General features: G+C 28.9%; 1 protein-coding gene across 1 annotated transcript; it reads left to right on the forward strand.

The window, feature by feature from the left end:
- Window positions 1-14,767: 14,767 nt before the first annotated feature.
- LOC105120442 (chromosome-associated kinesin KIF4-like) lies at window positions 14,768-25,973 on the forward strand. The gene is made up of 28 exons (XM_011018635.1): window positions 14,768-14,933; window positions 15,079-15,225; window positions 15,352-15,498; window positions 15,594-15,746; window positions 15,825-16,078; window positions 16,331-16,509; window positions 16,652-16,776; window positions 17,070-17,106; window positions 17,204-17,295; window positions 17,384-17,500; window positions 17,583-17,696; window positions 17,781-17,864; window positions 17,953-18,160; window positions 18,572-18,672; window positions 19,052-19,150; window positions 19,242-19,355; window positions 19,420-19,536; window positions 19,627-19,707; window positions 20,025-20,096; window positions 20,171-20,246; window positions 20,330-20,361; window positions 20,488-20,573; window positions 20,817-20,888; window positions 20,996-21,223; window positions 21,390-21,534; window positions 24,411-24,485; window positions 24,604-25,146; window positions 25,304-25,973. The coding sequence occupies exons 2-28, from the start codon at window positions 15,115-15,117 to the stop codon at window positions 25,712-25,714; spliced, it is 3,873 nt and encodes a 1,290-aa protein (XP_011016937.1). The 5' UTR covers window positions 14,768-14,933; window positions 15,079-15,114; the 3' UTR covers window positions 25,715-25,973.
- The last annotated feature ends 1,066 nt before the right edge of the window (window positions 25,974-27,039 follow it).

Raw genomic sequence — 27,039 nt, forward strand, 5'->3', positions numbered from 1 at the left:
CGCGATACGCGTGTTGTTGTTTGCTAGGCGACAACTCAACTAAAACCCCAAAAAAATAAAATAATCAAGTGAACAGAATTAAAATTTAAATATAAAATAAAATTTATTTCATATTTAAAGTTAAAATTAAAAATAAAATTTAATTTAACAAAATGGTCCAAAAAATTAAAAAATAAAAAAATAAAAAAATAAAAAATAAAATAAAATAAAATAAAAATAATTTTTTTTATTGAACAATAAAAATAAAAAAACAATTAATTTAAGAAAAGAAATCCAAATAATTCAAAAAATGAGGTTCAAGTTTAAAAAATAACATGTCACGAGTTGAGATTAAATTAAAAAATTAAAAATAAATCAAAATTTTATAAAATGATCAATACTAAATTAAAAATCAAAATAATAATAATTCAAGTGAAAACTCTCATCGCTCAGAGGATAATTTTAAAATTTTACATGAGCATTATAAATTCAAGAGAAGAAAAGAGATAAAGGAGAGGGAGAAAGCATTAGCAACAATAAATTATATAGCAAATTAAAAGGATTTTGTGATGCTTTTAATGACAGGATAGAGGTTGCAAATAACAAAATCCTTTTCTATTTAAACAATACTTAATATTTGTTTAGGTTAAATCACCCGTTCTTTTCATGATAAAAACAAAAAAATAGTAAAAAGACTAAAAAAACCTTGAACATAAAATTTAAGTTTTTTTTTTTGCTTTTAATGATAAAATTATTATTTTATTGGATTTTAAAAGGTAAAGTAACAAAAATATCTTTATATGCCAATTTTAAAAAATTAATTTTCAAAAGGCAATATAAAAGCCTAAAAAAAACATCTACCCCCCATCAATTTTTTAATAACCATCACGACTTTAACGTTTTTAATAACCAGTGCAATGATTTTATGTAAGAATGGTAAAATTATTGTTATACTCTTCTAGTAAATAATGCTTACGAGTTTATATAAATAATGTTTTCCCACACATAATTAACTTTGGTTGGTGTAGAGAAAAAGAGAGGAGTACACTTTAAAATGCCATTAATTTCTCCTAGTTTTTAGGATGCTTGGTATTTTTTATTATACTTGACATGCACAAACAACTAAGAGTTAAAATAAAAATGAATATGGATTTATTTTTATATAAAAAATAAAAAATAATAACTAAAAAACTTTACATTGGATTTTCTAATTTATTTCTCGAAAAGTAAAAATCAGAATAATTAAATATATTAATTATGATTATACAGTAAAAGAATGATTTGATGTTGAAGAGCTAACAATATAGTAAAAGAATGATTTGATGTTGAAGAGCTTATTTGTATTATAATAATAATTATTTTTTAAAATAATTTTTTAATATGTTAAAATAATAATTTTTTTATTTTTAATCCTAATATGTTAAAAAAATCAAACTTAAAAAAAATCCAGCGTAAAAACAAACATGCCGAGGAATTAGATTGAATGCTTTGAAAAAACAATTTCACGTGCCCAAAAGTTCCAAATCAAATTTTGTTGTTTTGTGAACATGTTGGGTAATGGGCAGTGGTGGACGCCGTGGAGTTTTATGGAACAAATTTGAACAGCACACGGCAATCCTTGTCAGCACTTATCAATGGACATTGACCTTGGTTTCAAGAGAAATATAAACTTCGGCAAAAAAAACACGTGTGTGGTGCATGGATATTCTTCGACGGCGTTACTTGGGTGGACAATTACTCTTGTCACGTAAGAAGACGAGTTTACGCTTCTTGTGGGCCTTCGCCAATGGACGATCCAATACCTCCACGTCATCGTCACTTGGAAACTATGTCACGGTTGCCAGTTAACATGTAAGGTTTGACATTTTGGGAAGCAATGATTAGATTTCAAAGCAATCGGAATCTAAAAATACTAAATTTTAAAAGAAAATTGTCTTCCATTGAAAATTTATCAAATTTATGTTACAGAATAAATTAAAAAAATATATAAGGCTGAATTGAGCCTCTTATAATTTACTCGGTTTTTTTATTTGAGCTTTTTTTACATGTTTTTTTTTCAGAAATTACTTTATATTCTAGATCAAATGAATTTCTCAATTCAAATAAAAAACCAAGCTATTCTCGTATAATTTATCATAAATTTCCATAAACAGTAAATCATAATCTTTCTAATTTGTCTCTCCTCGTGGTGACCTGGGTCTAAATTAAGTTGCTAATCTGTTATTTTTAATTAAATTCCTTTCCTTTTCTCGTTTTGAAGTAACAAGATCCCTATAATTTTTCAGTAGGCGAAGCTAAAAGCATGGCAGCCCATCAATCATAGTGGAAGTTTTTGAGTTTTAGGGTTTGAATTATTGGATTTAAGGTTGAATTTTAGGTTTTATCTTTTAAATTATTATAAAAAAAGGATCTTATAATGTATAACAAAAGAGAAGTAAGATCATTGAAGAAATGGCCTAATTTTGGTAATTAGTAGATAGATTTTTCAGACATTTTAATATTTTTTCTTGTCATTATGTAAAAATTAATCATCCAACAGGTTGAGATGGCAGTATCCCATTGGAAACTTGAAAGTTGAAGCATGTTCACCTTATATGCTACAACACAAATTAAGTCGATAAGGTTTTATTTTAACTTTCAATGAACGACCATATTCACTTTACCCTGTTTAAAATTAAAATCACATATCACATATTTTGACAGTGAAAAAATATATTAAATGTTAATTTTTAAAACTCGTGATTAAAATTATTAAATTTAAAAAAATTAAAAAAATTAATTTTTCCGTGATTAAAATTATTAAATTTTAAAAAATTAAAAAATTTAATTTTTAATCTGCGTGTCAGGCCAAGCGCGCTAGCAACTAGCGTGGTCGCAGGTGGAGACGCAGCCACCCCAAAACCATTTGTTTTCTCGAAAATTATATTGACCATCTTGTATAGTTAGGTCTTTACTTGACTTCGCAACTAGTTTTATAAAATTTACATTTTATACCCTGAATTTTAAAGACAAGTAGCACTTCACATCATCAAGAGGTGGCGAAAAAAAAAATCAACAAAAAATCTTTTTATTTATACAATTGCTATTATATTTTAAATAATGAATGAAAACCAATCAAGCCTAAAAACAACAAAAAAAACCCTTCTAAGTGACCGTTATTTTTTTTATTTGTTTTTGTAAAAAAGGCATTTTTCAATGATTCAATAATAACAAAAATACCTTATATTTTAGTTTTCATCAAGATCTCCACATTCCCCCACCACTTCCGTCCATAATCAGCCATTATCTACCAAGAAAAGAATCCAGCAACCTCCCCTTCATGAACCCCAGCATATCCTTCCCATAATTCTATCAAATAAACCTGTCAAGATTTCACAAGCCCCGCAACCAATTTTCACGACAAGTCACATCACATCTTTTATCACTTTTACCATAATTTTATTAAATAAATTTGTCAAAACTCCACAATCCATTCAACCAACCAATTTTCACAATAACTCGTCAAAAGCATTTTCTATCCTCTTTTCACTACAGTTCCATTAAATAAACTACTTGTAATCAACCTCTTCCATTCTGGTGGTTTTCGTTCTCTGAACCTCTGGAACACCGGTGGTTCTTTCAGCCACATTCTCTCAGGCTCTTCAATGCTGGTGGTATTGTCAAGCCCTTGATCCTCAATTTTCTCATTCTTTTATGAAGTTTTCCTTACTTCATCTTGATTACCATGCCCATTAAGTGATATATCAAGGAACTTTTTTTACCAAGTCTGAAAACATGCTTTACTTTTTTATTTTGGGTATTTTTACATGTAAATAATAAATATGATGAATGAAAAATTAGTTATTCTTATAAATTAAATACTTATTAATGAAAATAAAAAATACCCTAAAGAATAAAATTTTAATTATTTTTTATGGTAAAACTATTTTACATCAATTGTTTTTCAAAATAACAATCTATTTAATAAATTTATCACTTCCAAATATATAAAATATAACTATAAAATGATATTTATTGATATTTATTAGTTACTAATAAAATATACTACTAGATGTAGATATTTTTTAATTTATGACTTGACTTTTTTTATGAAACTAAATAAGACATTACAAAACGGTTTATTTCTAACATGAATAACTTTTTTTATTTGTCACTTGACATTAAATTACTTATTTTTACGAGTTGAACACTATTTAAAAGGAAAATTTGAGGATCTGGAATATCATATAGTCATCAGATAATTCAGGCAAAATGTCTACTAAATATTCATTTTCAATCACTATTGAAGAAATTTGAGTTTTGTTAATTAGAGGGGTAATGAGATTGAGAGCTAGTTGAGTCCCCGTACCAAAAAATATTGAGGGACTGTTCAGGAAAAAAAATCTAATTTTCAAAACCAATATTTTTATTTTATTATTTTCAGAATTTGTATTAAGTTTTAAAAATATTCTTTCTGTTTTTTTACAAACTTTATAAATAAGAAAACAAGTGCTTTCAACTAAAATGATAAGCAATACGATAATTCTCTTTTTGAATATAATCACTTTTATCGACAGAAAACATTGTAAATATTTATTTACAAATTTAAATATATTTGGATGTTATAAATTTTTATTTTACTATAAATATAGCAAGAATTGTTTTTTGAGTTTACAAGTAGCATGTAACTTTTTCAGGATAAATTTTAATATGAATAGAACAAAAGTAATAAATTTAATTAGATTATCACATATACAAGATGTTGAGATGAGAATTATGAATTATAATTTTAGTTTTATAAAAACAGTAATAATTTAGGACTACTCAAGTTTACAAGTAACATGTAACTTTTTCAGGATAAATTTTTATATGAATAGAACAAAAGTAATAAATTTAATTAGATTATCACATATACAAGATGTTGAGATGAGAATTATGAATTATAATTTTAGTTTTATGAAAACAGTAATAATTTAGGACTACTTTTATTTATTTTTATACTGTAAAATCTTCTTAGTCTTTCTTAATTGTCGAATGTACCCCTATATTCCAAAGAAAAAAATGTTTTTGTTTTTAAGTAAAATATAAGCAGCAGCACAAGGCTGTGGCCTCGCGCATCGTCATCCATTACTAGCGTGGTCAGGCCAAGCGCGCTAGCAACTAGCGTGGTCGCAGGTGGAGACGCAGCCACCCCAAAACCATTTGTTTTCTAGAAAATTATATTGACCATTTTGTATAGTTAGGTCTTTACTTGACTTCGCAACTAGTTTTATAAAATTTACATTTTATACCCTGAATTTTAAAGACAAGTAGCACTTCACATCATCAAGAGGTGGCGTAAAAAAAAAGTCAACAAAAAATCTTTTTATTTATACAATTGCTATTATATTTTAAATAATGAATGAAAACCAATCAAGCCTAAAAACAACAAAAAAAAACCCTTCTAAGTGACCGTTATTTTTTTTATTTGTTTTTGTAAAAAAAACATTTTTCAATGATTCAATAATAACAAAAATACCTTATATTTTAGTTTTCATCAAGATCTCCACATTCCCCCGCCACTTCCGTCCATAATCAGCCATTATCTACCAAGAAAAGAATCCAGCAACCTCCCCTTCATGAACCCCAGCATATCCTTCCCATAATTCTATCAAATAAACCTGTCAAGATTTCACAAGCCCCGCAACCAATTTTCACGACAAGTCACATCACATCTTTTATCACTTTTACCATAATTTTATTAAATAAATTTGTCAAAACTCCACAATCCATTCAACCAACCAATTTTCACAATAACTCGTCAAAAGCGTTTTCTATCCTCTTTTCACTACAGTCCCATTAAATAAACTACTTGTAATCAACCTCTTCCATTCTGGTGGTTTTCGTTCTCTGAACCTCTGGAACACCGGTGGTTCTTTCAGCCACATTCTCTCAGGCTCTTCAATGCTGGTGGTATTGTCAAGCCCTTGATCCTCAATTTTCTCATTCTTTTATGAAGTTTTCCTTACTTCATCTTGATTACCATGCCCATTAAGTGATATATCAAGGAACTTTTTTTACCAAGTCTGAAAACATGCTTTACTTTTTTATTTTGGGTATTTTTACATGTAAATAATAAATATGATGAATGAAAAATTAGTTATTCTTATAAATTAAATACTTATTAATGAAAATAAAAAATACCCTAAAGAATAAAATTTTAATTATTTTTTATGGTAAAACTATTTTACATCAATTGTTTTTCAAAATAACAATCTATTTAATAAATTTATCACTTCCAAATATATAAAATATAACTATAAAATGATATTTATTGATATTTATTAGTTACTAATAAAATATACTACTAGATGTAGATATTTTTTAATTTATGACTTGACTTTTTTTATGAAACTAAATAAGACATTACAAAACGGTTTATTTCTAACATGAATAATTTTTTTTATTTGTCACTTGACATTAAATTACTTATTTTTACGAGTTGAACACTATTTAAAAGGAAAATTTGAGGATCTGGAATATCATATAGTCATCAGATAATTCAGGCAAAATGTCTACTAAATATTCATTTTCAATCACTATTGAAGAAATTTGAGTTTTGTTAATTAGAGGGGTAATGAGATTGAGAGCTAGTTGAGTCCCCGTACCAAAAAATATTGAGGGACTGTTCAGGAAAAAAAATCTAATTTTCAAAACCAATATTTTTATTTTATTATTTTCAGAATTTGTATTAAGTTTTAAAAATATTCTTTCTGTTTTTTTACAAACTTTATAAATAAGAAAACAAGTGCTTTCAACTAAAATGATAAGCAATACGATATTTCTCTTTTTGAATATAATCACTTTTATCGACAGAAAACATTGTAAATATTTATTTATAAATTTAAATATATTTGGATGTTATAAATTTTTATTTTACTATAAATATAGCAAGAATTGTTTTTTTTTAGATTAACGTGGGTGTCCGGGTCAGCTTGCGCGTACTATGACTAATTCCACGGGCCCTGAAGTTAACGACCATGTAAGCCTCCAATGACCATCATATGAGTAACTAAAGACTCGAATCTGAAATCACAGAGAGAGCAAACTCCTTGATCTCAAGTCCTTACCACTTGGCCACCATTTCAAGTTTACAAGTAACATGTAACTTTTTCAGGATAAATTTTTATATGAATAGAACAAAAGTAATAAATTTAATTAGATTATCACATATACAAGATGTTGAGATGAGAATTATGAATTATAATTTTAGTTTTATGAAAACAGTAATAATTTAGGACTACTTTTATTTATTTTTATACTGTAAAATCTTCTTCGTCTTTCTTAATTATTGAATGTACCCTATATTTTAAAGAAAAAATATTTTTGTTTTTAAGTAAGATATCAAATTCTTAAAATATTATATTTTAAAAAATCAAGAATGTGATTCTTTTTTAAAAAACAAGAAAGACCGTAGTGGTTTTTTATTTTATTAATTATGATTGACACATCATTAACTTGAGACTGAATTATCTTTTCAAATGACATGGCAAGTGTCCCTTCAATGTTCGTTTGGTATGTTTAGGAGAATAAATTATTCATCCTATGATATAAAACTCTTTAGAAGTTAATTACGAGGGATGTAATTTAATTAATTAAATTTTAAATTTATTTTTTAAAAATTATTAATTTGAGTTTTATAAATTTTAAAAATATTAGAAATTTATATAATCAAAGTAAGTTGACTTGAACACCAATATTTTTTTAAAAAAAATCTTCACTGGTCCACAAGGATGAAACAGACATGTACAGTAAAGGCACATCACTGAGAATTTTATATTTTTAACCAAAAACAAATAATCATATCCTTGATAATCAATTTCCCCTGGCATCAATAATAATATGCGTAACAAACACCCTCAAAGGTTCTGTCAACTAACTCGTCTTTTCCTTTGTTGTAGATGCGTTCACAAACAGTTTTGCTCGTGTTTCGTAGTTGAATCATATGTCTGACAAACTCTGTAAATAATATTTTAAAATTTCATCTAATTTTAATTTTTTTTAATTAAAATTATATTATAATATAATATTAAAATTTTATTAATCAAATAATTATAAATTCAAATCTTCTCACCCTGTTTTATTTAATCACAAAATAATATAAATTATATCTTAAAATAATATTTATTAATTTAAATTCTTAATTAAGATTTTTTTGATAAATTATAATACATGTGCATTAAATATAGAAGGAACATATCTTCATAGACAACATATGCATTGTATTTTCAAACAGCACAAACTCTAGTTTTGTAGAGTTTTGTACGATGTGATATTTAATATCCATCAGCTTATACATCATAGTGAATTTAAAGTGAAAGAAATGTATAATAATATTAACGTATTAATTACCATCCTTAGAATAATTTTTATTGTAACTAATAAGGGTTCTATTTGAGTGAAAGAGTCAATTGGAGCATTTTATCTATCTTGACTTTCATTATTAACTCATATTTTCTCTTTAGACTTGATACATACTACTCGGGCCCACACTTTGCTATGGGATGGATCAAAATCCAGTCACTGCATTGTTAGAAATGCAAGTGTCGCTATTTTTTATACATGTGATAAAATATTTGAAATGAAAATAAAAAACATAACTGGTGTATTAAATCAAATTAATTAACCACTATATACATTAATAAATAAATAAAAAAGTGGGTGTTGCCTTTTTTACCTAACTGGTTAAGAGTAAACTGATCACTCTCCAAATAGTGGTTATAAAAAGAAATTTCATGTTGTTGTTGTTTTCACTTATGCCTGACCCTAGCTTGAATGTAAAATAATAAAATATTAAATAATTAAATAGTAAAAAAAATTAAAGAGTTAAATGAAAAGATAATAATATATTATATTAATTTTTAAAATTAACAAACATAGTTTATTGATATGATCGCAATGACTTAATTTAGTTGGACAACTTGCCTTTTTCTTTTTCCTTCATTTAACCTCCTTATGGTCGGCTTTAATTGGGTATCAATTGAAATTGGATTCGATTAAAGAATGGAGATGAAATATAAAAAATAAATAAATATTAAATTTGCTAAAGAAATAAGAATTACAATAAAAAAATAAGGATCAAGTCACATAAAAAAAAAATATGAAAGAGGATGGAATTATAAAAACAAAATCCAGTCCTAAAAACTATTCAAAATAAAATAAATAACAATTAAAATAATATAAACTAAATATGATAGATAAAAAATTTAAATAAGATGAAATTGAAAAATAAATAAATATTGAATGAAAAAAACAACTAGCTCAAAAAGAAAAAAAAAACCAAGCAACCTAAATTCCCTGAACTTGAGTTATTTTTCAAACTTGTAATCCGTGTTAAATGAAAAAAACAATTAGCTCAAAAGGAGAAAAAAACCAAGCAACCTAGATTCCCTGAATTTGAGTTATTTTTCAAACTTGTAATCCGTGGAATCCTATACCCAAATTCAATTAAGAAGTTTAATTGTCAATTAATTTAACTTTGAAGGATGAAATCGTAATAAATAAACTAAATTAAATAAAAATTATAAGAAAAAAGGAATTATAATAAAAGAAACAAGGATCAAATGGCATAGAAAAAAAAATAAAGAAGGATTAAAATTGTAAAAATCATCAATCCTAAAATTTATTTAAACCAAAATAAATAACAATAAAAAAAATATGAATCAGATCTAGCAGATAAAAAATTAAAGGATGATGAAATTGAAAAATAAAAAAATATTGAAAGATGAAACTAAAAAAACAGTTTAAAAATAAAAAAAAAAGAAGCAAATCTAGATGAATCTTTTAAACTAGGGTTAATTTTTCAAACTTGCAACCCATATAATCTTAAATTCAAGTTTAGTCAAGAAGTTCGATTGTAAACCAATTTAATTTTAGATGATGAATTCATAAAAAAATTAATTAAATTAAAAAAGTTTATAAAAAAATTATAATAAAATAAACGAGGGGAAAAATAAATAAATGATGGCAATTGTAAAAAACATCAACCCTAAAAATTATTCAAACCAAAACAAATAAGGATCAAGTCTAATAAATAAAAAATTAAAGGACAATGGAATTAAAAAAAATTAATTTTAAAAACCATTTCAAATAAAAATTATTAATAAAAAATAAATTAAATTTAAAAAAATAAATTGAATGACTATTTTAAAAATCTAAAATGACATACATGAAAATTGAGATGAAGAAAATCACATAACGTCACCACAGACATTACCTAAAAGCAATGGAGTGTTTGAAGCATTAGCTTATGTATTACATGTGTTAGTTATTTTTTTAATATTTTATATATGTTAAAAAACTAAATTTTTACAAACTCAACATAATTATAACAAATAATCAAGGATGAAAAGATAAAATAACCCCTGTTATGTGCTAGCCATAATAGTATTTTTATCATTGAAATGTGCTAACCACCACGAGGAAAAGATGAAAATGACCCGAGCCACAATTTATTATGTTTTGTTTGTTAAGAGTGATTTAATAATTGCATTGTGTTGGAAAAAAATAAAAAGATTTATTTATTTATAGTGAATTTAATAATAACTTATGGCTAATAATAATGCCATTGATTTTCAAAATGATAATTATATAGATTTCAATGAACAGTGAAGGGTGTCCAAGCCTACAATAATTTTTCCTTCCTTTTTAGTTTTTAATTCGTGTCTAGAGTCTAAACAAAAAACAATGCAATGGTTTCACCATACATTATTTCATCGTAAAAGTGATTTCAAGATGCATTTAAGTCAGGAAATAAGTAAATTCGTCCTCCTTGATCATATGACGGAAATAATCATTGATTAAGAAAATTCTGCTTCATTGTATATTTGTACGGAATTAATATCTCATTAATATTTATAAACATCGCCAAGGCTGCCCTTCAAGCGAACATATCATAGTTAATATCAAAAAAATATGGAGCCCAATAACAAAACAGGGATTTCAAAAGGTTGAGATTTTCAGAGACTTGAACCATATTAGTTACGAGAAATCAATTTATTTCTCGATATTTTTTTTTGTTTGACTGTTACACTGCCAATCTACTTTCTCCTTTTACCTTTCGATACAAATTTTGCAATGATGATTCCAAAAGCGAGCACAAACAAGAAAGTAAATTGGTCGAGTGAACAATAAAAAAATGGTTAGCCGTTGAAGTAGTTGAGATCTTATTTCGAAAAATCTGGCCGCCACTTCTTTCGAAGAGGCCCTTCTTATATTATTATTACTGTTATGGTATCCAACAAAGATTTAAAGTCCATTTAACAATGATGTAATAAAAATTGATTTTTAAAATATTTTTTATTTGAAAATATATTAAAATATCATTATTATTTTTTAAAAATATTTTTGATATTAGTATATTAAAATAAATTAAAATTTTATTTTTTTAAAAAAATAAAAAATATAATTGAACCATAAAAACAAACATAATTTATTTTATGATTAATAGCTATGAACTAGGTTAAAAAAATTGACAAATCATCTTACAGATATTTATTATAATAACATTTTCTAAAGTATTGAAGTTACTTTAAGATCGTGGGTGTATTCGTAAATTAAAATGTTAAGTGTTAGTGGAAAGAGAGAGAAAATCATTTAATTATTAATAATGACTGGTGACAAATAATTAAAAATCAATTCAGTGTGTATTCAAAGAAAAGAGAGAGAGAGAGAGAGACACCAAAAAAAGAAATATTGCTTGGAGGGTAAAGAGGTCAAAATTTGAAATCCAAAAACACCAATTTTTCGGGGTAATGATACCCCCTTTTATAATTCGCCTCCTAAAATTGAACGTAAAAATCTTATAAAATTTAATCTTTTGCATTTTCTATTTGCCTTCAGGTGGTTTTTTTTTTAATGTGAATATATGATATTATTTATCTCTGCTTGATATTGCAAGGGATCTCATGGAATAATATCAAAAAGCATACTCAATTTATATGAATTTTAGTGATTAATATGATTATATTCACTTAATACAAAAAAGAAGAAGATCTATATGGTTATTTATGTGCTGACCAACTTCTTCGCTCCGATCAATTTTATAGTCAATTTTCTAGTTGCTCTCTCTCTATCCCAAATCAAACTCTAAGAATTTGTTTGAATTTGTTTAGGTATGCCGTAGCATTTGTATTTCTTTATAAATACATTAAATAACTATTTGGTTATATATTATTAAATAATCAAAATATATAGATCCCATCATTTATACGTGGGAGGATCATGATTTTCTGGAAGCAGTAAAATACTGTTTTTTATAAGTTTTAACTTGTGGTTTACGAGTGCAATTCACTTATATTATTCACGTAAACAATTTAGATTTTTTTAAAATGTGTTAATTTTTTAATATTTAATAAAAAAACTATTATAAAATGAATTAAATTTATTTGTACTGTAATATCAATTTTATACCTAATAATATTTTATCTGATTTTATTACACACTCATAAAATTATGAAAACTATAATTCTTATCGGCTGAATTTTATATATAATGGAATTATAAATAGTTTAATGAAATAATAAAAAATATTTTATATAAAATGTTATTTATTTCATGATGTAATGGGAGTAGTTAATTCTGCAATATTTAAATTTAAAATAATCAATATTAATATATATATATATTTAAATTATTTTATAATTTTAATTTCAAATTCATTTTTAGAGGGTGTTTATTTACGCGTGGCTTTAACTTTTAAAGCAAACCGCGTAAAAATAAGCATTTGGTAATATAAAAAAGCAGTTTTTTATTTGGAAAGTCTCGTAATTTTTTCCATCAAACCGGGGTTTTGCAAAAGCAACTGAGAGCTGTTTCTCTCCATTTACTTCTCTTTATTTACCTGGGCACTGTTCATAACAGTGTCCATGCCAGGTGAATTATAATTCACCTGTAATGCAAGAAGTATTCACTTGGCACTATTCACGTGAATATTGCCAAGTAAATTTTTTTGTACTATTCACGTGAGCAGAATTTATTGAACCGCATCCGATTCAATAAAAAAAAATTAATTATTTTAAAATTATATTTTACTTAAAAAATTAATGTTTAATGTTATTTAATAACACTACACAAATTAAAAAAGTATCGCATGATAATGTAGCATCTGTGAAATTTGATTGCAATTTTAATTTTGTTTATGACGATGTTTTACCTGATTTTGTTGTACGTTTAAAAAACTATGGAACCTATAGTCCTTATAAGATGAATTTTGTAAGTAATAGAATTATAAATAGTTTAATGGAATAATAAATAATATTTTATATAAAGTATTATTTATTTTATGATATAGTAGGAGTAATTAATTTTACAATATTTAGATTTAAAACCATCAATATTAATATATATTTTTTAAAATTATTTTACAATGTCAATTTCAAAAGCATTCTTAACCAAATACATTAAACTACTTTTTCTTCAACATCAATTTCAACAACAGTTTTAACCAAATACGTATTTTTTCAAACCAACCTCAACTAAAAGTACATTTTATAAATATTTTTTTTCAAACAACAACCACAACAGTTATAACAATACCAAACACACTCTTAACTAAACATATTAAACTATTTTTTTTCAACTTCAATTTCAATTATAGTTTTAACTAAGTACCTATTTTTTCATACTAACCTCAACTAAAAATACTTGTTATAAAATATTTTTTTTCAAATCACAACTATAATAATTACCACAATATCAAAAACACCATAAATAACCTGTTTGTTTGGTATCCTCCCATGCCATACCTTCAAAGTGCCATCATTTGTGGCAATTTTCAAGTTTGTTTTGTCAGAAATTTTTTTATGAAGTTTTATTAGGGAAATGTTTGGAAACGTAATTGTATTTATATTTTTTAAAAAATTATTTTTTATTAAAATTTTTTATTTTTTATATGTTTTGTATTGTTTTAATGTACTGATCTAAAAAAATAAAAAAATCATTTTGATGTATTTTAATATAAAAAACACTTTGAAAAATAACTATAACCAAGTGCAAAAATAAAGTTTTTAAAGAAAAATAAAAATAAATTAAAAATAGAGTCAACGATTATATTTATATTAGAGGAAAATTTAGGAGTCAACGATTATATTTATATTTTCTATAAACATGTAAACTTGTAAAATTTCATAATTTTAACTCAGTTTACTGATTTTATATACAAGTCAAGTTCAATTTATTGATTTTTAATTTTTGAATTTAAGTTCACACATATGATTTTACAAATTAATTTATAATTTTAACAACAATGAAAAAAAGACACAACAATTGTGGTTCGTTCAAATAACCATAAATGTTGTCTTTCAGTTATTTGCCAAAGGGTATTTTTAGAGGGATTTATAAAAATTAGTTTGTGTCACAAAGTTAAAATCAACAAAACAAAATTCCAAGAAAAAAAGAAAAAAAGAAAAAAATCAATAAAACATAAAATTCGAAGATTATAGATTTTCTTTCCTTTTTATTTAAAAAGGGATAAATTCAGAAAGTTTGATAAAATAACTTCTATACAAAAAACGCTGAAATTTATATATATATATATATGAATTTGACTTGATGAATAAAAAATGGTTTTGCACTCCGTACAAGCTAGTTATTTTGAATTGATACTGGTTGTTTTTTTCCAAAGCAAACCCAGGAAGGGGGCGAGGCTGTCCGGATCGGATGCTTTTAAAATACAACTCGGAAGACCACATTGTGCCGTTGCCAATCACCACATCCCCCCCACGTGACTTACCCCCACTAAACATTTGAATTCGGACTTGAAGCGCCTTTCCCTTAATTCCACTTCAATAATCTTAATCAATTCCATCCTCCAACACGCCCTTTCAAAAAAAACACAACCCCACTCTCTCCTTTCCTCCATTCATGTCTCTCTCTCTGATAATCTAACCAACCCTCAACATTAATAATAAAAATCCTAATTTTTCCGTCTCCCTCAGGTAGCTCACAGATCTCTGTTTCGTCAATTCATGCGTTACCAGAAATGTTAGGGTGGATTTAAATCTCTCCTTCTCTTGTTTCTCTAACGTCATTGTGCATTTGATTTTAATCTGGCTTGTGGTTTCAATACTGGATATGGTTTAGGTTTTCGTGCCCGAATCGATTTTGAAAAAAACAGAGATGGAGAACTCGGAGTGCGTGAGAGTTGCAGTTAATATTCGGCCGTTGATCACACCAGAGCTTCTCAATGGTTGTACAGACATCATCACCGTTGTTCCTGGAGAGCCGCAGGTATCGTATCCCCCTTCTCTCCTTTTCAAATCTTATTGTCTTACATTTTCCAGGTTTCAATAATTAATACCGTTAAGTATCTGATTTTATTTGTTAAATTGACTGTTTGCTTAAAAAAAATTTCAGGTTCAGATCGGCTCGCATTCGTTCACTTACGATTACGTGTATAAGAGCACTGCGTCACCTTCTTCAGATATTTTCAACGATTGTGTTGCTCCACTGGTAGAGGCACTTTTAAATGGCTACAATGCCACCGTCCTTGCATATGGCCAGGTCTAACGTCTAATTTGTTTGATGAATTTCTTTTGTTTGCTAGTCTGTGTATATTTATGATTTTAACACGGGGTGTCTTGTTTGTTAAAAATTAGACTGGTTCGGGGAAAACGTATACTATGGGGACTAGTTACACTGGAGAAGGAAGTAATAGTGGGATTATACCGAAAGTAATGGATAGTATATTTAAGAGAGTGGAGACTGCTCAAGAATCGACAGAGTTTTTGATACGGGTTTCATTTATTGAGGTAAAATCTGCTTCAATGCAATAACTCTGTGTTCTTATTGTAAAGCCATGTGCTAATTTTCTGATGGTAAATGAACAGATATTTAAGGAAGAGGTGTTCGATTTGCTCGATCCCAATTCGGCAGTTTTCTCTAAAGCCGAAGGGGTGAATTCTGCAAAGCCTGTGGTGCCTGCTAGAGTACCAATTCAGATAAGAGAAACAGTAAATGGAGGGATCACGCTTGCTGGTGTCACTGAAGCAGAAGTTAGAAATAAAGAGGAGATGGCATCTTACTTGTCGCGTGGGTCTCTATGTCGTGCAACTGGCAGCACTAACATGAACAGTCAATCGAGGTGTGGATTTCACCATGTCATTACTCTAACTTAGTTTTTGTCATTGTTCTGTCATAAGGTTGGTTTCAAAGAGCTCATGGTTTCAAACGGTTAATGAATAAGCCTTTTCTAACCTGTTTTTACTTGAAGTTGTCTAATCCTACCAAAAGAACTTAACATGTGTAATGCAATTGTTGTTATCTCTTTGCACTTTTCTTTGTTAATTTTCTCATCTAAATTTACTATTTTAAAGACTTGTTGCATTGTTTCCAGTCGCTCGCATGCTATATTTACAATTACCATGGAGCAAAAGAAAATTTCTTCCTGTCCAAGCGGAGTAAATAATGATGAATTCGGTGATGACATGTTATGTGCAAAACTACACTTGGTTGACCTTGCTGGATCAGAACGTGCAAAAAGAACAGGAGCTGATGGCATGCGTTTCAAGGAAGGTAGTCCCATTGTTTGTTATAATGCTGAGAATGAGAATTCCTGATATGATTCAACAGGAATGCTTAAAGTGCAATGGTGGCTGCAATGTTTGTTTTATTTTGTTTATCTTGTTAAAACATTTGATGATTTTTCATGTTTTAGGCATCCATATCAATAAGGGTTTGCTGGCCCTTGGAAATGTGATAAGTGCATTGGGTGACGAGAAGAAAAGGAAAGAAGGGGGACATATTCCTTATCGTGACAGCAAGTTGACACGCTTGTTACAGGTAAAGGAGTTAGTTAATGTTGATCTAGGCCTCTAATATCTGTACAAAATCTTGTAACTTTTGTGGTTCATGATTTCTTAAGTATATGGTATATTGTTTATTAAAAAAGGCAAGAAAACATAAATAAAAGCTATATATGATGGATCATTTGCAATATTGCGCAATAGTTCAGGGAGATTTCATTGACTGCAGTGAAAATGTAAGCTCTACATGGTGATTGCTTTTGGTTTAAAGTATTAATTCTCTCATGATAGAAGCTTGCTTATTGCTGTCACTGGAATTTGAATTTCTAGGATTCTTTGGGAGGAAACAGCAAAACGGTGATGATTGGTATGCCATTTATTATCTTTATGCATCACCATCCCTGAAGTTTACTTTTGCATTTTAGATTTCTCCCTTCAACAGTTTGATTGTCGTATTATTATAGCATGTGTTAGCCCTGCTGACACAAATGCAGAGGAGACCTTGAATACTTTGAAATACGCAAATCGTGCTCGCAATATTCAAAACAAAGCAGTGGTAATTTTGCCTTCTTCACTTTTTTGTTGTGTTTTGTTTTGTCATGCCTTTCTTTTCATGTTCGTGACATTTCCCCCCTTGTTCTTAGGTCAATCGTGATCCAATGTCTGCTCAAATGCAGCGAATGAGAAGCCAAATTGAGCAATTGCAGGCTGAACTGTTATTTTATCGTGGTGATGCAACCATCCCATTTGACGAGCTTCAGGTACATCAATTTATGATAAATAATACCCACATCTGCTCCTTGTCTTCTAAATTCAACTACTTAATGACATGTGTTCTTTTAGATACTCAAACACAAAGTATCACTGCTTGAAGGGAGTAATGCTGAACTACAACGAGAGCTTCATGAAAGACAACTCACCTGTGAACATTTGAATCAACGTGCTGTCGAAGCTCAGGTTATTAAGTTTGTGTGTTACTTTAATTATTATCTTTCTTGTAATGTTTATTTTGTATTGATTACAACCGAGTCAATATTTCAGGTTGAAAAGGACAAATTGTTAATGCAAATTGAATCAGCTCGAAATGGTAAATCATGGGATGAGATTGACTCCAGTACAAGTCAGGTTAGTGTGAATTGATTGATGCAGTCTTATTGTAGCTTTCGAGATACAAAATTCTTTTTATGACACAAAGTTTTAAAGCATCTTTCAGGATTATGATTTAGTGAAGAAGTATGTATCAAAAATTCAAGAGTTAGAAGGAGAGTTGCTGCATTTGAAAAACTTGTCCAACTCGAAGTGTATTCAATTTGTTGATTATATGAACTCAGATGATGAGAGGTTTGGCTCAAAAAATGCTTTGTTACAATCTCTAAATGAGTTTTCATCCAATTCTGACACAAAAGCAGCAGACATTTCAGGTAACATATAAGAAATTCTAACTCATTTTGTTGTGCGATTGTTAGTTTTCTTATTTTATATTATTGAAAAGTCTTTTCTCCATTTTTGTATTTCATTTCATGATGAACACTCCAATTGAATTACTTGGTAAATTTGTTGTTTGGTTGTTGAATACTTAATCTTTAATGTTGGTAATGCTGGTCTCATGTGCGACAAAACCATGCATTTTTTTTTTTTAAATCTGGCAGCTTTATGGGTAGGTCACACAAAATCATTAGTTAGAGAAGCGCTATGCCTTCGATAACTATTGATGCTCAGCATCGTTTTATTTGCTGTTTCTGTTTTTTATATTCAACCTTGCATTTTATTTTCACCAATGAGATGTAGCTGTATAAAATTGTTGAAATCATTTTCCTTTGATTCAAATACAGATGAAGTTGAAGATGAGGAAAAGGAGCTAGAACATTCTTCTCTTCAAGAAAAATTGGACTGGGAGCTGAAAGAACTGGACAGAAAACTTGAACAAAAGGAGGTAAAGGCAGCTCAGCTATTTTTTATATAATTTTTCCTTTCCACTCCTGTGCTGTCAAAATTAGATGTAATATCTACCTCTAACTACTTTTTGGCTACTGCTGCTGTTTTCTGCTCAATAAACGACCTGGCAGTTCATGAGGTGGAAGAAGATTTTGAACCACAAAAGTCTCATTAATGAGCAACCGCATACAAAAGTTTCCAATTAAGCCACAAAAGAAACTCTTACTAGTTCTGACATAAATTAAATATAGGAATAGTAGGTGTATGTGATTCTTTATGTTTTGACTGTCTAGGACCTGCAGTTCCTTATTTTTATTCTACAATTTGTTGGCATTTTGAGCACTGCCCTTCATTCCCTTTTCCTTCAATTTTTGAAGGCTGAAATGAAGCGTTTTGCAAGTGTGGATACTTCAGTTCTTAAGCAACATTATGAGAAGAAAGTTCACGATTTAGAACAAGAAAAGAAGGTTTTGCAGGTCAGTGCTTTTGTAATAATAGACATGTTATGTTTCCAGTCTTTCAAGGTTCATGTTTGTATATTAATCTGTCTTTGTTGTCAATGCACAGAAAGAGATTGGGGAATTGAGATGCAATCTTGGCAATATATCATCTACTTCTGATGACGGTGCTAAAAAATTAAAGGATGAGTATCTTCAAAAGTTGACAGTCCTTGAGGCACAGGTGAGTCTGCACAGACTTATACTGTCAGTTGCAATTATTCTCGGATTCATATTCTGCTTTGCAGGTTGCAGAGTTGAAGAAGAAACAAGATGCTCAAGCTCAATTAGTGAGACAAAAACAAAAGAGTGATGAGGCTGCAAGACGACTGCATGAGGAGATTCAGAGAATCAAGACTCAAAAGGTGCGATTTTGTTAGACAAAAGGTTTGTTTATAGTTATTTTAAGTTGCAATTCCTTTTATCACAGAATTAACATGCCTATTTGTTTCCAGGTCCAACTTCAACATAAGATCAAGCAAGAATCTGAGCAATTCAGGTTATGGAAGGCATCGAGGGAAAAAGAAGTTCTTCAGGTGCATAAAGGAAAAAAATTGTCTTTAAATATTTAATGTATGATTTTATCAAATTTTGTGCGATCATAATTTACAAAGCTTAAGATAAATATTTTTCTTATAAAGAGGATTGTATTTATCACAGATGTAAAAATGCAAGTATAAAACAATATTTTCCTTTATAACGCTAGATATCTTTTCATTCTTTTCCTTAGAAACGTTATTATTAAAGGAAATTGTATTTATCCTAGCTCCTCGATGTTGCTTTCATGCCTCCGTAGATTCTAAATGACACGGAAATTAATTCTCTTTGGATCACATTTTTTATTCATTGCCAGCTTAAGAAAGAAGGGAGGAGAAATGAGTACGAGATGCACAAGTTGTTAGCTTTGAATCAAAGGCAGAAAATGGTAATTGATGTGCATTTAGAACGCTTTTTCTAATTTACAGAAGTATTCTACTGACTTTTGGTATTTCAAAACAGGTGCTACAAAGAAAGACAGAAGAAGCTTCTATGGCAACAAAAAGGCTAAAAGAGCTTTTAGAATCAAGAAAGATTGGTTGGTTGATTCACTACTTCCTGCCCTCCCTTTTGTTTTCTGTAAACAATATTTTGTTGAAAATTTACTTTCCTATACTACAGGTGTTGGAAATGGCAATGGCCCTGGAATTCAGGTACTACTTTTAGTCTTAAGACAGAATTGTGCATTTTGAATGTGCATAAATAAATAATTGTTATCAGGCTTTGGTTTGTTATTTTTCTGAGACTTTCTCCTAACACAATTTATTTTCAATGTGAAGGCTCTCATGCAGGCAATTGAGCATGAGCTTGAAGTCACACTACGCATACATGAAGTACGTTCTGAGTATGAGCGTCAACTGCAAGAGTGAGTCACTGATTTTGCATCTTAACTACATGCATATTCTGTAAAAATCTTCAATTCATTTCCTTTTAAATTTATTTCTTTGTGAGAATATTTGTATCTTCATCAGTATACAGTGAGAGGATGCGCTTGATTTGTTACCTTGCTTATTTTGCTATATATTATCCAAATGAAGGACATCTTTGAGGCTGCCTATCAGTGCTCTTCCACGCTAGCTAATTCAAATAAATCCTCTTGTTATTTCAGGAGAGCTAGAATGGCCAACGAAGTTGCAAAGTTGAAGGAAGAAGCAGAGATACTTAAACAAACTAATTCAAGGTGATTCGTTTTCTCCATCTTGATTTCCCATCATGGCCTCTTATGACTTTATGTTAACATTAAGTCTGAGGAAGTTAACAATTAGATAATTGGCTTTAACAATGCAGTGATTGCTCGCCAGCGATGTCTCCTGGAGCTAGAAATTCGAGGATTTTTGCTCTTGAAAACATGCTTGCTGCTTCTTCTAGCACCTTGGTTTCAATGGCATCGCAATTGTCAGAAGCAGAAGAGCATGGACGGGGCTTTAGTGGAAGAGGACGTTGGAATCAAGTTCGGTCACTTGCTGATGCAAAAAACATGATGAGTTATTTGTTCAATATAGCATCCTCCACCAGGTGATGACCTTCTTCAGTTTTATTTTTCTGAGTTTCTTAAGTCAAAATTTTTTATCAGAGCTTTATTATCTGGATTGGCTAGCTTCTTTTCAATGTAACGTGAACAGGGCTATGGTTTTACATGTTGCGTGTAATTGATTTATCCGGATTACTCCTATTTTTTTAGGTGTTTGTTGCGAGATAAAGAAGTTGACTGCAGAGAAAAGGATACTGAAATAAGAGATTTGAAGGAAAAAGTGGTGAAACTGACCACTCTTGCCAGGCATCTTGAAATGCAAAAGGCAGAACTCTTTCATCAAGTGAAGTTACAGGTTAGCTGTTTATCAATTACTTGTTCCTTAATCTGGTTTGGAGTCACACAGCAGATTTAAAAAGAAAAGTTGAAAATTAGTCTTGCTTATGGTCCTTAGCATGCATTATATCGTTTACCTAAGCTATGCTGTGTGTAGGATTGATTTTTCTTTTAATGTAATCTAGGCATTGTTAATGTTTTGCTTAAATGAACCAAGATGTTTAACTCGTATGATATATAAATCTAAAATATATACCAATTAAGATTAGATTATTAGAAAATCAAAAGAAAATATAAAATATCATAATATAATCATATAAAATTATATTTTTCACCTTTAAAACAAAATAAAATAATTTAAAGTAGCAAGTAGTTATAATATAGTTGTACTTCCACACAAGATCTCTCTTGTTGCCCTTTAATATTCTTCACTCGCTATTTTTTTTTTCTTTTTATCAAAGTGAAATGTAAAAAAAAACGAGGACATGAAAACATTAAAATTACACAAATAAAAATATTGATCCAACACATCTAGAAGACTTGAAACATATTCTTGTACATTGCAGTATGCATGTTCATACAAAATTTTAGGTGAAAACATACGATTTCCGTTTATAATTCATGTTATGTAATTTAAATAGTAGATGTTTAATATATATATATATATATATATATATATATATATATATATAATGAGGAATTACAAATAAATAATCATAGTACCATTATTGCTGGAATAATGAAAAGTTGAAAACATGTGACGTGGCAAGCATCCAAGCAGACGCATAGTCAACATGATGTAAGTTTGGAACAATTAATAAAGAAAAAATGGTCATGTTCAGTATATTGACTAGATTAACATACTAATGCAAACTGCATGTGTCATGACTTGGTAAGATAATCTTTATTATTTGCCACCTACGAAGCTCCTCAATAAAATTTTTATATGATATAACTTAGTAGAGTTTTTATATGAAAAATTAAAAAACAAAAATATGAGAAGAAAGAAAGAAAAAAAATTAAAGGAATATCACTGTTGTTCTTTAGTTCTTTAGTTTTCACCCTTTAACTCTTTTTTCTCTACTTCTCACGTGGTGTTTCAGGTTTGTTTTTGTTATTCTTGTTTCAACTTTCATGTCCATTTCTCTTGTTCTTTAACTTTCACTTGAGTTTCTTTCTTTCTTTTTTACCCTAGTCTATGTTTTTTTATAAAACTACCTTTTAATTTTTTTTCTTGCATAACACCTAAAAAAAGACAAAACTTGAGTCTTTTATTTTTTATAAAAAAAACAGAAATAAAAAGGGTACCTCTCCAAACTAATTTTAAGTGTCAAATAATTTTTATCAATGCTTGTGTCTAGGTGGTGCCTTTTCAAACTCCATCACCTTAGGCTAAGAAAGGAGCTTTGACGTAGCCTCTGATGCTTAAGCAAGCACCTATACATCTTGTGATGATATTGAGATAACCTCATAGAAAAAAATCAAAATAAATTATGGTTTATGACAATACTGAGATAACCTCATAGAAAATTATAAAATCTAATTTCTGATTTATTTATTATTAAAGGATTCTATTGAAAAAATATTTAATTTAAAAAAGATAATAAAAAAATCCAAATCAACTCGGGTAAACTCACCTAACTTATAACTCAAGTCATGAAATTAAGATAATCTCATAAAAAACAAACTAAAATAAATTATAGAGTCTAGTTATAAATTAATTCAATATTAAATGATAAAATAAAAAATATTAATTAAAAATTTTAATCAACTAGTTAAGCTGTTAAATAAACTAAAACCTGAAATAATAGTCATGAAACTAAAATAATCATATAGTAAGTAAGCCATATCAAATTATTAAATTAAATATTGAATGATAAAATTAGTTAAGAAAACACACGCACACACACACACACACATATATATATATATATCATTACAACAAATAATAAATTAATAAACAGTATTATGTGAGGTAGTTGACAATAAAACTATCATCTGTTTTTGTTTTTGTTAATTAATTGTGTGTGGTCTAAGGATATATAATAATGCATTACTGACGTCAACCGGATTGGTACGGATACTATAGTTTTATCTTACATCCAAATGCATGTAAGGTGGAAATGATTCGATTGATTGCTTTAAAATGATCCGATGATAATTCTTTGATGACTTGTATTGCTTTCATTCACTTGTTAAATTGGGGAAAGGGGAGAAGTGGATACCTAATGCAAGGCTGAAAGGTTTGCTACCCGAGATAAGATAGATGGAAGCAACGTTTTCTGGTAAATAGGATTTTAGGGGGGTTTTGCTAGTAACTTTGACTTGCATCATTAGAAATTGTCATATGACCAAACACATATTCCCACACACGAGGATACACGCTATCTTTGCTTGCAAAATGATTTAGATGTAAGTTTCCCTGTTTACAGATTGGTATTCAGTCATTCTGAAGAAAGATTCCATCTTTGCAAAAGAATTAGATGGAAACAAATTACAAGATTTGCTAGTATATAATGGGATGTTTTTATGGACAATTGGAGGTCATCAGTTATTTTTGTAGTTTTTTTAATGAATATTTCTTGTTTGAATCTCGTTAATATTGCATTTGGCGCCTTGGATTTTGTAAAATTTGGTAGATGTTTCGAACCTAGAAAATTCTGTCTTCAACTTCCTATTTCAAACACGCATTCCTACTCAAGGATTTAGATGTGAAGTGCCCTCGTTTACAAATGGTATTCCGTCATTCGTAAGACATCTTTAATCTTCGAAAAAGAATCAGATGGTAGCTAATTACAAGGCTTGCTAGGAAAATTCTGTCTTCATCTTCCTATTTCTATTTTGTTTGAACAATTTCTCAATTTATCAAATACTGATTGCATGATCTATTAACAGAGTTCAGCATTGAAAAAATACTCCACCAAAAGTGAGGTCGATTCTGAAGGATGCAAGCTCGACATGCATAGACAGGTATATTTATAGATATATAAGCTTGTTTTGCTGGATAGTCTTACAAATGAATTCTTCGCTATTCCCTAATCTCATAGCCCTTTTCTTTATTTTTCGGTTTGTTTGTTTGTTTGTTCAGACACAACAAAGCACCCCAATCATATTGGATGATATGGATACATCTGAATCAGAACATTCAGATAATGATTCGATGGATGATGAATGGGTACAATCAGAGAAAGAGGCGACTGACGATGAATGGGTAATGTCAGGGAAGCGGCAGAGAAAGAAAATAAATTTTAAAAACAAAGCCCGTTCCAGTACAGGAGACATCCATGATCCTGAAAACTCCAAGTCAGATTGTTCTGGTGAGGCAGCCACTGCTGTTCCAGTATGTTGTGCTTGTAGTAAATACTCATTATGCAAGACATCCAAGTGCCAGTGTCGAGCATCTGGGGGTTGTTGTGGGATATCGTGTGGCTGCATGCCAAATAAATGTTCTAATAGAGGAGCTGCTACAATTCCAGATTCGGAACTTGGATCTAATGAAACAGAAAACAATCAGGTCCTTGCTTCTCATGGTGCCATGTTACTAGAAAGTGCCCTGGTTGAGAAGCCTAGAGAAACAAGTGATGATAGTGTGGTGGGAAGGAAGCCTCTGTCCGATATAGGCAACACGATGGTATGCTCGTTTTGAAGTAATCAATTGGTGATTCTTTTTTTTGCATATTCATTGATGCAAATTGGTTTTCTTTTTTCGGCTCGAGTTCATTATCAACTCTCATTGGTTTTCGTCTTTTTTTTTTTTTTATATATCTTTTAATTCATATCTCCTGCAGGCCAAATCCAATGCACCAAACGGAAACCAGAGAAAGAAATGGCGCAAATCAGTAATTCAGCTTGTTCCTGTTCCTCCACCCACCGCAAGATCAGAAAACACTGAAGCTGCCCTCCTAAAGGCTGATGATAATGGTGCAAGCGAAGCAGACATTCCTTTGAAGTTACCTAGGGCTATGCGATCGGCTGCACCGAACACTGTAAGTGAAACAGATAACAGTGCAAGTGAGGCACAAATTCCTTTGAGGCTACCGAGGGCTATGAGATCAGCTTCACACGGTGGCATCATTCTGAGAGACAGGAATGCTGATCAAGCAGAAGAATCAATAAATAAAGAGACCGGTGTGCTTCCTACCAGAAGCCCTGCCCGACCGAAAAGAACATCCGATGAGAAAGAGAACTACGGCCGTTAACATGTATACCAGTACCGTTAAGATTATTTTTTGGATGAATTTGTTTGGAAAAAATGGAGGGTGGACATGGAGCTCTATTGTTACCTTGATTGTGTACTCCGATGGTCTGGGTAATTGATTTCTTTCTAGAAATCAAACAAGACAGATTTAGATTAGGAATTCATATCTGTCTCTCCGATGTGATGCTTTGCTCTTTGTTAATGTCGATACAGATTCATATTTCATTGGTCCATTGAAAAGTTCACCTCGCTTCTCTGAACATTTGATGCCATGGATAGAAATTTAAGCACGTTTTAACAAATGGAAAAAGGATTAAGTTGTTCGGTATCGTTTTCTACTTCCAAACAAAGTAGGAAAAAACAATTAAATTTCTTTAACAATGAATTGTTGGCTTTATATATTTTTTATAACATTGGTTTTTAAAAACAAAAAACCGAAAACACGATAATAAACCTCAACTCCTGCTTCTTCTTTTTCACAATCTATTTAAATCATGTAATTCAACACAAATCGGTCATATTATTCTTTTAAAAAAATATTTTTATTAATTGGAAAATGATTTTCCTAATTTATTTCTTAAAACCATGTTTTTTTTAGTGTTCAAAATTTTCAATGAGATAAAGAATCCTAATTTTGTTACACATGCTTTATTCTATGTATGAATTTATAATTTTTACAAAGTTCTCATGTTTCATGAAATTCCAAATACACAAACATATATAAAACAACTCCATCTTGAGCGCAAACATGGCAGTAAATAGTAATTGAGACACAAATAAAATGGTAGAAATTTTTTATAGAGGAAAACGTGGTGGCATCCCAAGTAAAGAGAGAGAGTACATTTTATTTTTACATTTGTAATAAAACTAGTTATTTAAATTATCATTCATCACGAGTTAAATATTTTTTTATATAAAAAAATTCTATTCACATATTGTTTTGACATACTTTGTAATTAAAAAAAAATTAAGTGAAAATAAAAAATATTATACATATATGTAATTAAATAAATCAAAAACTATATTTTTTAATAAATAAAAAAATCATTAATGATAACTAAAAATAAACCTAGAAAGATAGAGATACAGATATAGATCAAGATATTTAATCTCGTAAGATAAAAAATATATTAAGTTGTGTTTATAATTTTTTTTAAATAAATTTTTTATTTAATCAAACAATAAAAAAAGATAGACATACATAATAAATTGTTTGAATAAAATAAAAAATAAAAAAAATATTATGCAATGTTTCATATATTATAAATATTATATGAAAATAAAAAAATTATTTTAAAAAATAAAATTCATTTATACAAAAAGATA

Source organism: Populus euphratica, unplaced genomic scaffold (assembly GCF_000495115.2).
Source record: "Populus euphratica unplaced genomic scaffold, PopEup_1.0 scaffold6.1, whole genome shotgun sequence".
NCBI classification, from domain to species: Eukaryota; Viridiplantae; Streptophyta; class Magnoliopsida; order Malpighiales; family Salicaceae; genus Populus; species Populus euphratica.

Excerpts from the sequence above, each read along its gene's own strand:
- LOC105120442 (XM_011018635.1), top strand. The coding sequence starts at position 15,115 with ATGGAGAACTCGGAGTGCGTGAGAGTTGCAGTTAATATTCGGCCGTTG. Across the intron at positions 15,499-15,593 it reads CCGTCCTTGCATATGGCCAG|ACTGGTTCGGGGAAAACGTA; the intron begins GTCTAACGTCTA and ends GTTAAAAATTAG. Across the intron at positions 15,747-15,824 it reads TACGGGTTTCATTTATTGAG|ATATTTAAGGAAGAGGTGTT; the intron begins GTAAAATCTGCT and ends GTAAATGAACAG.